Consider the following 12,435-nt stretch of genomic DNA (forward strand, 5'->3'; position numbering starts at 1 on the left):
GAGCCCCAGACACCCCTTTGGGGGCATCTAGTGTCCAGCATGGCTGGGGGAGTGGACTCACCGGTGCTGGGCATGTGGTTCACGCGGGCAGGGTTGAGCAGCTCCACCGGCTGGTCTCGGCCAGAAAGTCCATCTGGAGGACAAGAAAGCATTTGGCTTCAGAAACTGCTCATGATTCAATGAAAGTATTTCACACGCGGAGTCTGCAAGGAGCACTTCCTTGCAGACAATGGAAATGCATGTGTCCTTCTCACTTTTATTTTTTTTTAATTTTATTTTTAAACTTTACATAATTACATAATTGTATTAGTTTTGCCAAATATCAAAATGAATCCGCCACAGATATACATGTGTTCCCCATCCTGAACCCTCCTCCCTCCTCCCTCCCCATACCATCCCTCTGGGTCGTCCCAGTGCACTAGCCCCAAGCATCCAGTATCGTGCATCGAACCTGGACTGGGGACTCGTTTCATACGTGATATTTTACATGTTTCAATGCCATTCTCCCAAATCTTCCCACCCTCTCCCTCTCCCACAGAGTCCATAAGACTGTTCTATACATCAGTGTCTCTTTTGCTGTCTCGTACACAGGGTTATTGTTATCATCTTTCTAAATTCCATATATATGCGTTAGTATACTGTATTGGTGTTTTTCCTTCTGGCTTACTTCACTCTGTATAATAGGCTCCAGTTTCATCCACCTCATTAGAACTGATTCAAATGTATTCTTTTTAATGGCTGAGTAATACTCCATTGTGTATATGTACCACAGCTTTCTTATCCATTCATCTGCTGATGGACATCTAGGTTGCTTCCAAGTCCTGGCTATTATAAACAGTGCTGCGATGAACACTGGGGTACACGTGTCTCTTTCCCTTCTGGTTTCCTCAGTGTGTATGCCCAGCAGTGGGGTTGCTGGATCATAAGGCAGTTCTATTTCCAGTTTTTAAGGAATCTCCACACTGTTCTCCATAGTGGCTGTACTAGTTTGCATTCCCACCAACAGTGTAAGAGGGTTCCCTTTTCTCCACACCCTCTCCAGCATTTATTATTTGTAGACTTTTGGATCGCAGCCATTCTGACTGGTGTGAAATGGTACCTCATAGTGGTTTTGATTTGCATTTCTCTGATAATGAGTGATGTTGAGCATCTTTTCATGTGTTTGTTAGCCCTCTGTATGTCTTCTTTGGAGAAATGTCTATTTACTTCTTTGGCCCATTTTTTGATTGGGTCATTCATTTTTCTGGAGTTGAGCTGTAGGAGTTGCTTGTATATTTTTGAGATTAGTTATTTGTCAGTTGCTTCATTTGCTATTATTTTCTCCCATTCTGAAGGCTGTCTTTTCACCTTGCTAATAGTTTCCTTTGATGTGCAGAAGCTTTTAAGGTTAATTAGGTCCCATTTGTTTATTTTTGCTTTTATTTCCAATATTCTGGGAGGTGGTCCTTCTCACTTTTAAAGGAGACGGGTTCTATTTTGATTTGGGGAATCAGAAAAAGAAAAGACCCTGTGCACAACAACCCAACCAGCTCGGATCTCCAATAGAACAAACACCAGTTTCTGGCCTGCGGGCGTCTGGCCGAGGCCAACAGCCAGCTGACAGCCATGGAGCGTTTCTGGAGCGACCGCGAGTGGTAGGGCAGCACACACAGAGGAGCTGCTCACCGCCTTCCCAGACACAGCGCCGGGGCCCAGGGCCACTGAGCCACAGCCCCCGAGGCCCCGTCGAGCGCACGCAGGCTGCTCCCGCTCTTGGGACAGGTGAGGAAACCAAGACTCCCAGACCCGCTCCCGGGAAAACCCCGGGCCAGGCTCCCAGAGCTGAAGGGACCGTTTCTGACGAGTTTACCTTTCGACTGTGTTCTGACCACAACGATGGCAGAACCGGAACCACACGTGCCTTTCACTCGGCACAGGCTGCCATCAGACCACATTCTCCCACGGATGAGAAGGAAACACCGGGAAGACTTCCAGGAATCACACTTGGCATGTAAAATTAGCCTCAACGATGGGTGTGAATGCCCGCGGTACAAGGGCGTCATCAGACGCTGGCATGTGGTCACTCTCGCTACTGACTTTCGCGGGAAATCACTGGTTTCCCAGAGCAACCGTCAGCTCCCTCGGGCCAGCTTACAAACTGGGACGAAAGCAAGTAAGATAAGAGCAGGTCTACCAACTTTATCCTAAAGCCTTGCTTTTCACCCCAAATGGACATCACCTCGTGGCCTTCGACTGCATGATTCTGTGACCCTGGCGTGTCTTTGGAGACGGTCAAAATCCAAGGACAAACACCATGACCCTGAGGAGACCCCACAGCGTCTCCCGAGGAAGCAGGGAGGCCTCTGCGGAGTTGTGGGCCTGGAGCTCTCTGCTCACGGCATGACGGACCCCACACATGAGCCGATATTTGGCCTGCCCGCCCAGGCCAGGGAAGGGAACCGCTGGGCTCCGTTCTCGGGCTGGGCCGGCTTGTGCTTCACACGCTGCAAATCCGAGCCCTACGTGGACATCCTCCCAGCCCTGCTGAATGAGGTCAGGCAGGAAAGCTGCGCGGGAAGACTATCCCCCCTCAGTGTGAGGGCGGAGGAGGCGTCCTGCCTCTTGGAAGGTGTCTCCGCATGAAACCCTCTGACAGCTGACTCCGCAGAGGGGCCATCGGCGGCTGGAGCCCAGCTTCGACGCCCGCAGTGTGGAGCCGGGAAGCTGGGAGAGCCCGCGGTGCCGTGCACACGGCCCACATCTCCCCGCTCCTCCACAGACCACCCCATCAGCCTGATGCCACCAGCAAACTCCATGCTCCTCACTCCGAAAGGGGGATGTCAGAGGCCCAGACGTGAGAGGTCTCCTTGCAGAAGGCAGCAGACAGGACGGCAGGGGGCAGGACCTGAATCAAGGCGGGACTGAGCACTGGGAGATGAGGCCACGGGAGGACACACAAGCGCCAGGCCTCCTCTCCCCGCCTGCTGGCGGCTCAGGGAGCCTGAGGCTGCCAGTCCAGGGCGTGCGGCCCGGGCATGAGAGGAGGACTCCTAAGGTCAGGACTCCTAAGGTCACAGGGTGACGACCCAGACTGAGAACACGGAGGCATGCAGGGCCACCTCGAGCCCCTGGGGGATTCAGACCCGGACACAGAGGGCAGATGCATCGGGTCCACGGACGGGGGCGGCAGGGCCCCGAGCAGGCAGGCAAGCTCAGCAGGCACACGACTGTGTCAGGCACGGACATCAGCCCCGGGGACGTCACTCTGTGTCACATCGGTGACCAGAGCCGGTGACGAGTACCCCCGGGGGCCTCACAAATCCAGGTCCTGGTCTCAGGGCTCACAAAACAAAGCTGTTCAGTTCAGCTCAGTCGCTCAGTCGTGTCCGACTCTTTGCGGCCCCATAGACTGTAGCACGAGCTTACCCAAACTCATGTCCATCGAATCAGTGATGCCATCCAACCATCTCATCCTCTGTCGTCCCCTTCTCCTCCTGCCCTCAATCTTTCCCAGCATCAGGGTCTTTTCCAATGAGTTGGCTCTTCGCATCAGGTGGCCAAAGTATTGGAGTTTCAGCTTCAGCATCAGTCCTTCCAGTGCATATTCAGGGCTGGTTTCACAGAGCAGAGGTTCCTTCTTCAAGGTCATGGGTATCAGTCTTTCTTTTACAGCTTTTCCTTTCTGTGTCAGGTTTAAGAAGCTCTTCCTCCCGAGGAGGTTGCAAAGATACTTTACCTTACTGCCATCGGAGAGTGTCGTGGCTTTTCCCTTTTGTGTGTAAATCTCATCTCTCTGGTATTGCTTTTGTATATGGTATAAAGTGCGTCTTTTTTTTTTTTCTTCTATGAGAACAGCCAAATGTCCCATTACCATTATTAAGAAGCCTTACTTTCAGGACCTTTCGGCAACACTGATTCTGTTACAAGCCAAACTTCTGTCCTTTAGGCCACCTTGTTCATACCTGTGCCAATAGTCACACTAACAGCCATAACTTGACACCAGGTCTTACCACCCAGCCAGGTGGGAGCCTCTGCCTTCTGCAAAATCACCCTGGGCGGTACTGGGCCTTAACCACAGAAATCTGAGAATCAGTTAAGTCCCAAAGAAAGGAAAAGAGAGAGATGGGGAGACAGAGAGAAAAAGGAAGGGAGGGCGTTGTTTTTTTCAGACTAAAAAGTCTCTTATTGATCCGTACATGACTCAAATGCCTCCTACCCCCGCAAAAAACGGCACTGGGGTCTCTTCCCCAGCCCTCCCCTCGGCTGCCGACACAACACCCCACAACAGTGCAGCTGGAGCGCAGAACAGGGAGAGGGGTGTTCACGCCCAGGGAGCCAGCCCGGGAGAGGCAGCAGAGCCTCAGAGCCGGGCCCAGACTCCCAGGGCCCCGATCCACACGTCCGACTGCGAGGCAGAGCTGGGGTCGCCAGCGGCCTCCCCGTCCTCCTGTGAAGGAGGAGACCTTGGCAGATGAACAGCCGTTCCCTCGGCCTGAGGTCAGAGCCTGCTGCCCCCTGATGGGCCCAGAACTGGGACCCCCTCGGTGCCCCAGACCCCTCTGTGAAGGGCAATGGCGGGGACAGGACATGCACTGTGAAGGGCCGGGAAAGAGAGAATCGGGGAGGGAGCAAAGAAGAAGAAAAGGGAAGCCTGACTGGGACCCCACTGTGCCCAGACTTTGGGAGCAGAGAACCTTGGCAGTACTGTGTCTCCCAACCCATGAACACAGAGCATCACTTCATCTCATTTCTCTCAAAACGGTTTTAGCCTTTTGAGTGCAGAGATCTTGAACATCTTTAGATTTATTGACAGACACTTGATACCTGAAGTAAAATATTATGTAACCCATGGACTGTCGCCTGCCAGGCTCCTCCATCCATGGGATTCTCCAGGCGAGAGTACTGGAGTGGGTTGCCATTTCCTTCTCCACGGGATTTTCCCGACCCAGGGATCGAACTCAGGTCTCCCATGTTGCAGGCAGACGCTTTTCGCTCAGAGCCACGACAGAAGCCCCAAAATATTATGTATAGTACTTTAAATTTTAATTGCTATTTGCTGGTATGTAGAAATACAATCAATGCTTATATGGTAGCTTTGCACTATAGCGTCTTGCTAATCAACCCACATTCATTCTAATCACTCACTCTAAGTTATTTTGAACTTTCTACATGCGGAACCACGTCACTTCTGATAATGACTGTTCTTGCTTTCCAGACCTGCAGCCTTTTTATGCCTTTTTCTCACCTTATTCTACAGCTCAGACTTAGGGTACATTATTGAACAGAATGTATTCTGGCATATTGAGTGCTACACTCAATATGCCAGCAAATTTGGAAAACTCAGCAGTGGCCACAGGACTGGAAAAGGTCAGTTTTCATTCCAATCCCAAAGAAAGGCAATGCCAAAGAATGCTCAAACTACCGCACAATTGCACTCATCTCACATGCTAGTAAAGTAATGCTCAAAATTCTCCAAGCCAGGCTTCAGCAATATGTGAACTGTGAACTTCCTGATGTTCAAGCTGGTTTTAGAAAAGGCAGAGGAACCAGAGATCAAATTGCCAATATCCGCTGGATCATGGAAAAAGCAAGAGAGTTCCAGAAAAACATCTATTTCTGCTTTATTGACTATGCCAAAGCCGTTGACTGTGTGGATCACAATAAACCATGGAAAATTCTGAAAGAGATGGGAATACCAGACCACCTGATCTGCCTCTTGAGAAATTTGTATGCAGGTCAGGAAGCAACAGTTAGAACTGGACATGGAACAACAGACTGGTTCCAAATAGGAAAAGGAGTTCGTCAAGGCTGTATATTGTCATCCTGTTTATTTAACTTATATGCAGAGAAAATCATGGGAAACGCTGGGCTGGAAGAAACACAAGCTGGAATCAAGATTGCCGGGAGAAATATCAAGAACCTCAGATATGCAGATGACACCACCCTTATGGCAGAAAGTGAAGAGGAACTCAAAAGCCTCTTGATGAAAGTGAAAGTGGAGAGTGAAAAAGTTGGCTTAAAGCTCAACATTCAGAAAACGAAGATCATGGCATCCAGTCCCATCACTTCATGGGAAATAGATGGAAAACAGTGGAAACAGTGTCAGACTTTATTTTTCTGGGCTCCAAAATCACTGCAGATGGTGACTGCAGCCATGAAATTAAAAGACGCTTACTCCTTGGAAGGAAAGTTATGAACAACCTAGATAGCATATTCAAAAGCAGAGACATTACTTTGCCAACAAAGGTTCGTCTAGTCAAGGCTATGGTTTTTCCTGTGGTCGTGTATGGATGTGAGAGTTGGGCTGTGAAGAAGGCTGAGCGCCGAAGAATTGATGCTTTTGAACTGTGGTGTTGGAGAAGACTCTTGAGAGTCCCTTGGACTGCAAGGAGATCCAACCAGTCCATTCTGAAGGAGATCAGCCCTGGGATTTCTTTGGAAGGAATGATGCTAAAGCTGAAACTCCAGTCCTTTGGCCACCTCATGCGAAGAGTTGACTCATTGGAAAAGACTCTGATGCTGGGAGGGATTGGGGTCAAGAGGAGAAGGGGACGACAGAGGATGAGATGGCTGGATGGCATCACTGACTCGATGGACATGAGTCTGAGTGAACTCCGGGAGTTGGTGATGGACAGGGAGGCCTGGTGTGCTGCCATTCATGGGGTCGCAAAGAGTCGGACACGACTCAGTGACTGATATGATCTGATCTGATTGAACAGAAACAGTGAAAGGGAACACCCTTGTCTGGCTTGCCATCTTACTGGGAATGTTTGCAACTATTTCACCAGCAAGTATAACATTTGTTGTCGGTTTCTGACATAAGTTTATTAGTTTAAGAAAAGTTCCCTTCTATTTCTACTTTGCAAAGACTACTTTAAAATCATGTGTGTGTGCTTAACTTTATTAAACTTTTCTGTATCAATTCATACAGTTAAATAATTTCCCTTTTCATCTGATAATTTCCTTTTCTCGTGTCTAACCAACTTGCATTTCTGGGATAAATGGACTTGGTCAGGTCCAGTGAATTCTGAGACAAAAGGAAAGGCCGAAGTCATACAGATAGATGGAATTTGAGTGAGGTCTGAAATCTGTTCTACTTTCGATTCCAAAGCATTGGCAACCCCACCTCGTGTTTCTGCCTTAGTTCCATACTTGCTCTGTTGTCATGTACGGAAAAGAACAGGAACAGGTACTATTCTGAAAGGCGCTCAGTGGGGCTTTTTCAATGCAGGTCTCCAACATGAAGCGGGGAAGACAAGGCTGCCTGTCACCCGGTTCGTTTTTTTAATTTTTAGAATTGTTTTATTATCCTTATTGCTGTTTTATTCATCTTTATTTTTTGGCCATGCCACAAGGCACGTGGGGTCTGAGCTCCTGGACCAGGGACTGAACCGTGCTGGCGCTGACCAGCCGGGTGGACGCCCGTCCCCCAGGCCTCTCCACAGTGGGGGTGCTCGCTCGTTCCCCTTCCACACAGTGCTCATTGGAAGAAAGCCACGATGAGCTGCCCACACATGTCAAAAGGGCCCAAGCTCTCCTCCCCACACTCCCCAGGAGCTAGGAAGAGTGGACCTGCTCCTGAGGAGGCTGCAGGAACACAGGGACCCAGGGGAGCCCGGTCGTGGGACCCCCGGAAGGAGGCAGGAGCGGGTGCAGGGCGGCAGGGCCAGGCCGGAACCCTGGCTGGGGCTCAGCGGGGCGGGCGGGAGGCCGGCCGTCGGTCTGCGTCTCCTGGACGCATGCTCCCAGAAGGTCAGCGTGCGAGTTACTTCTGTACCTCCAGGGCTCCAGAGCCTGGTGAGAAGCTGGTACATCTCAGTAAGAATGATGGTCTTAGTCCCCCCTTTCCCCTCCCTCCCCGTGAACTTGGTATTACAGGGAACTTGCTAGAAGGTCTGCAAAGGAAAGGGGGTTCCTTCCCAGCATGTGTCTGAGTTTGGGGTTTCCCTCTGCCGCCTGGATACTGAAGGCTCCCGGGCACACGTCTGCGATGAGGGTCCGAGGGTGAGGTGGCCCCGATTCCTGGACGTGGGGCCTCAGCCGAGGAGAAGGCTTCCAGATCTGGAGCCACACGTGGGCCGGGCCTGGTGGACTGGGGCCGTCTGAGGGAAGCTGCTCAGTGCCCTGGGTGTGGGGCCACCACGAGGGCCGATCCTCCTGGACAGACGCCCCGGGTCCTTCCAGACAGACTCGAGGAGAAAAGACAGGCTCCTGCGGTGGGGATGTGTGCGTTGGTGAGCACACGCTCCAGGATGCGTGCGTTGCTGTGTGTGTGGTGCTTTCAACTTGACAGAAGAGAGCTTTATAAAAATCGGTCCCGCTTTATAAGAGGACAAAACCAGCAGGCAGTCCTTGCATCTGGTCAGAAGCTTGCTGACCGAGCCCCAGTGAGGACGGAAGGGACCGGCCTGGGCGGGAGGGTGGGCGCACAGGCCGGGGTCTGCGGGCCAGGCTCACTTGCTGACCCCCGCCCTGGCCCGGGGGCTGCTCAGCCCCTCCTGTGATGTACAAGTCTGTGCGGAGCGGGTGGGTGTCACAGGACACCAGCGTGCCCTGCCCCTGACCCATGGACTGTGGCACCCTCTCACTGGGAGCCTGACCCTCTTGCTCATTCACACCACGGAAGGTGGCTCAGTAGACTGAGATGTCACAGCCACAAATGGCTCATGAGGTGAGAACACACTTTCCTCCCCCCAGGCCCCTTCGCCTGACGTGGAGGGGTCTCTAATGCCTGCTCGGGCAGGACTTGGCGCCTCCTATCCTGGCCTCCAGGCTCTCCGCTCCCTGCCTTCTTTGCCAACAGGCCCTCGGGCACCCCTCTCCCTCCCAGTCCACGTCCCACGGGGCCCCCACCCAGCTGATACCAGCCCCGCTCCAGGCTCCATAAACTGAGGACGGCCAGGCGGGCGCCTCCCCCGCGAGCTCTGCTAAGAGCCAACAGCATCCCGAACCATTAGATGCTTCTTGTCCTCATCATGCAAGTTGTGGAAGAATAGCCCAGTTCTATAATAAAGCTTGTGTGTGCCCATTAATGTGAATTAAACTTTAATGAGCTAAGTGTTATGAATTCCTGAGGCACGGCCAATACCGTTTGCGGATATTTATTAAGAGAAAATAAAAACGGAAGCGGGACCTTTTTCCTCTAGAGCAGTATTTTTCCTGCAGAAAAAGCAGGCAAACTTCACAAAGGTCAAGGCTGATCTATGAGGTTTTCTTGCCCTTCCCCTGAAAATCAAATCTCCTCCAGCTAGCTACCAGATTATAGGAAATACGCATTGAAAGGAACAGGTTCAGTCAGGGCCACCAGGAGGCTCCGATCCGGCAGGCGGGAAGGAGAGGACGGCAGGTCAAATGCCCCGGCTCCCCAGGGTAGTGGGCAAGCCACTGCAGGCTAGGGACTGCAGCTCAGGGGCTCAGGCCCAGGTCTGCACCTCGACTTGAAAAAGCGACAAACACAACGAGCAAAGTGGACCACAGCTTGGGTGTAAGGTGATATTTGGGAATTATTATTCATTTTGTTGAGTGTGATAAGGGGATTCCACCTGCTAGAAACACACACCAAAGTGTCTCTGGGCAAGTGCTGTGACATTTGGGATTTGTTTTAAATTCCCCAGGAGATAAAGCTTGGGGAGGGGGGCCTGATGAAGTGGGAATGGTCAGAAAGCCTGGGGTTTTGATGGGCACAGGGGGCTCTCGCTGCACCAACTAAAGCTCATCTTTTTTTCCTGAAATTCTTCACAGTAAGAGTTTCCGAGAGGCACCAACACAAGTCCGTGCTTCCTGTTCAGTAGCGTCTGTCCTCACTTCACAGAGGCCGGCGCATCAGTCTAACCAGTTCTCTCAAGAGCATTCCTAACCATCTCCAGCGATTACCAGCCCCTAGCTGTGCAGGCCGGAGAAGGCGATGGCACCCCACGCCAGTGTTCTTGCCTGGAGAATCCCAGGGACGGAGGAGCTTGGTAGGCTGCAGTCCATGGGGTCGCTGAGGGTCAGACATGACTGAGCGACTTCACTTTCATGCATTGGAGAAGGCAATGGCAACCCCCACCAGTGTTCTTGCCTGGAGAATCCCAGGGACGGGGGAGCCTGGTGGGCTGCCGTCTATGGGGTCGCACAGAGTCGGACAAAACTGAGCGACTTCACTTTCCTTTTTCACTTTCATGCATTGGAGAAGGAAATGGCAACCCACTCCAGTGTTCTTGCCTGGAGAATCCCAGGGACGGGGGAGCCTGGTGGGCTGGGGTCTATGGGGTCACACAGAGTTGGACACGACTAAAGTGACTTAGCAGCAGCAGCTGTGCAGGCAAGCGTACCCTCCAAACACACATTCAACTCAGCGAAGGGGTCAAGAAATGGGTATTTCCTGCTGTATCAGTAAACACGGATGCCATGGTCATCAGCGATTCCGGCCCTCCAAAAGTGAATTTCTGAGTCCTGAGGGCACTCAGGAAGGAGAACGATACCTGCAACGTGGCAGCCACCGGGCTGCAGCCACGCCCTGCAGGCAAGCACCCAGGAGCTCGGGACGCTGGCCCCAGAGAGCTGGGGTACATGCGAAAGGAGTGATTTCAGTGAGCCCAGACTCTCCCATCTTCCCGTAGAAAAGCACTAAATCCCTGAAACTGGGTTATCTGGTTTCCTTTACTTAACAATGACCTCGTGATGTTCAGACCACCTGCCCTTTGTTGTAAAACTTCTACATAACCTGGCTCCTCCCCTTGCCTCCTCAGAGCAGCTCTCTCAGGGCTACTGAGATGCTGTCTCCCCGACTTGAAGTCCTAAAAATCCTTGCGGAATAAAGTGTAACTCTCAACTCTGAGGCTGTGACCACTTTGCAAGGTGATTGGATCCTGGGCTCCTGAGACGCATGGGACACAGACCCCAGCTGATGTCAGGCTGACCTCAGCCCTGGTCAGGGTGGACTGGCCCTCACCTATGTGAGACACGACCCACAGACCAGAAAGCCAGGTCATGAGGAAGGACATGCAGTGAGCATGATCACGAGCTTCCAGGAGGGGCCTGGACCACAGAGCTGCCGGCGGTGGAGCACATGCTGTCACATCCCCGGGGTTCACATCCAGCTGGAGCTGCAGGAGGGGAAGGAGGGAAGGCCGGGGAGGGATGCTTCGCGGGTGGGCAGTGCTGGAGCCCTGGAGGCCAGACAAAGGCCGGCTCTGTCCTCCCTGACCCAGGGCCGCGTTTCCTGGAGGGAGTTTCCCAGCCCGCCTTTCGGACGACGGTCCTCCAGGGACCGTCTGCCCCTCCGCAGCCTCCCCAGGTGGAGCCCACAGCTCTCAGCTGTCCCCACAGCCTGGCCCAGCTCAACCGTTAATAAGTGATTTAGAAAATCAGGAGAGAATATCCTAAGCCCGCCTTTGAAAACAGATCTGTCTCTGCTCAGGGGAGGATGTCCATCTGCCCTGCGGGGAGGACGCGATTGGGTGAGTCATTCCAAAGCTGCTTGCTAGAGCTCCGGAGGCAGACAAGGGAAATGACCTCGGAGGCAGAATGTGCAGATTCTCAGAGTCCGAGTAAGAAATCATAGATGACAGAAGGTCCACAGGGGCCCGAGCAGGCGCATACGGTGAACCTGAATCTCCGTGACTTAAGAAGAACAGCAAAAAGTAACACAGCTCTGAGGCCCACCTGTCGATAAGCAGGCTTCCTCCAGCTGCTCAGACCAGCCCGCACGCCTCTGAAAAGCCACAGGCAAACCCGCCTCTGTGAATTCTGCAGGCTTCCTACTTTCTGACTAACGACCTCTGAACTGCCGAGCAGCCTAATGGACATAACTCCCCGAGGCCACCCCCTCACTGGGACACAGCGGCCCTCTGCGTGGGACAAGGCCACGTCCTGGAGCATGCGTGGCCCCGGGGTATTCGGGGTCCGCCAGGCCAGGCTTCCCCTGAACACGGAGGGTGGTCAGTGGTCATGTCGCTTCAACCCAGGCTCAGTTTCCTCGTGTGTCAAGTGGGGATGTAAACTGACCCAGGGGTAAATAAAGGAACGTGAATGAAGGACGAGGCACATGACATGCCCCTCCCACTTCACCTGCCCCTCTGTGACACGCGCGGCCCTGTCTGCATGCAGAACCAATGCACGCCCAGTCCCACGGCAGCTGATGGGACGAAGCATCTCCTGAAACTCTGAGTCAGCGAGGAAAACCACTGGACGGATGAGCCGGTGCCCAGCCCGCCTTCCACACCGCCGAGCGTTAAAGACTAGCTGGAAGGTGTTGGTGGTTAAGCAACAGGAAGCCAGAAAAGAGGTGCCTGTTAATAAGCAGCTTGTGAGAAGTGAGTCACGAACGCAGAACAATAAACCCACAACGGCCATTTGGAGTGTGTTCATGGGGGATGCACCCTGCAGGCTCTGGGGGCACGGACTCCTGTGCTGGGAGGTCACGGCCCGAGGAAGGCAGCAGAGGACTGGCATGGGAGTGGCAGCAGGCCAACA

The 12,435-nt window shown here is 52.9% G+C and overlaps 1 protein-coding gene across 5 annotated transcripts in view; it reads right to left on the reverse strand.

The window, feature by feature from the left end:
- Window positions 1-12,435, reverse strand: part of HDAC4 (histone deacetylase 4) — a 296,637-nt gene that overhangs the window by 147,362 nt on the left and 136,840 nt on the right. For all 5 annotated transcript variants that reach the window (XM_027538100.1, XM_027538103.1, XM_027538102.1 and 2 more), the window contains exon 3: window positions 62-133. In XM_027538100.1, the coding sequence (XP_027393901.1) occupies window positions 62-133 (72 nt within the window). The remainder of the gene's footprint in view (window positions 1-61; window positions 134-12,435) is intronic.

This window comes from Bos indicus x Bos taurus, chromosome 3 (assembly GCF_003369695.1).
Source record: "Bos indicus x Bos taurus breed Angus x Brahman F1 hybrid chromosome 3, Bos_hybrid_MaternalHap_v2.0, whole genome shotgun sequence".
NCBI lineage: Eukaryota > Metazoa > Chordata > Mammalia > Artiodactyla > Bovidae > Bos > Bos indicus x Bos taurus.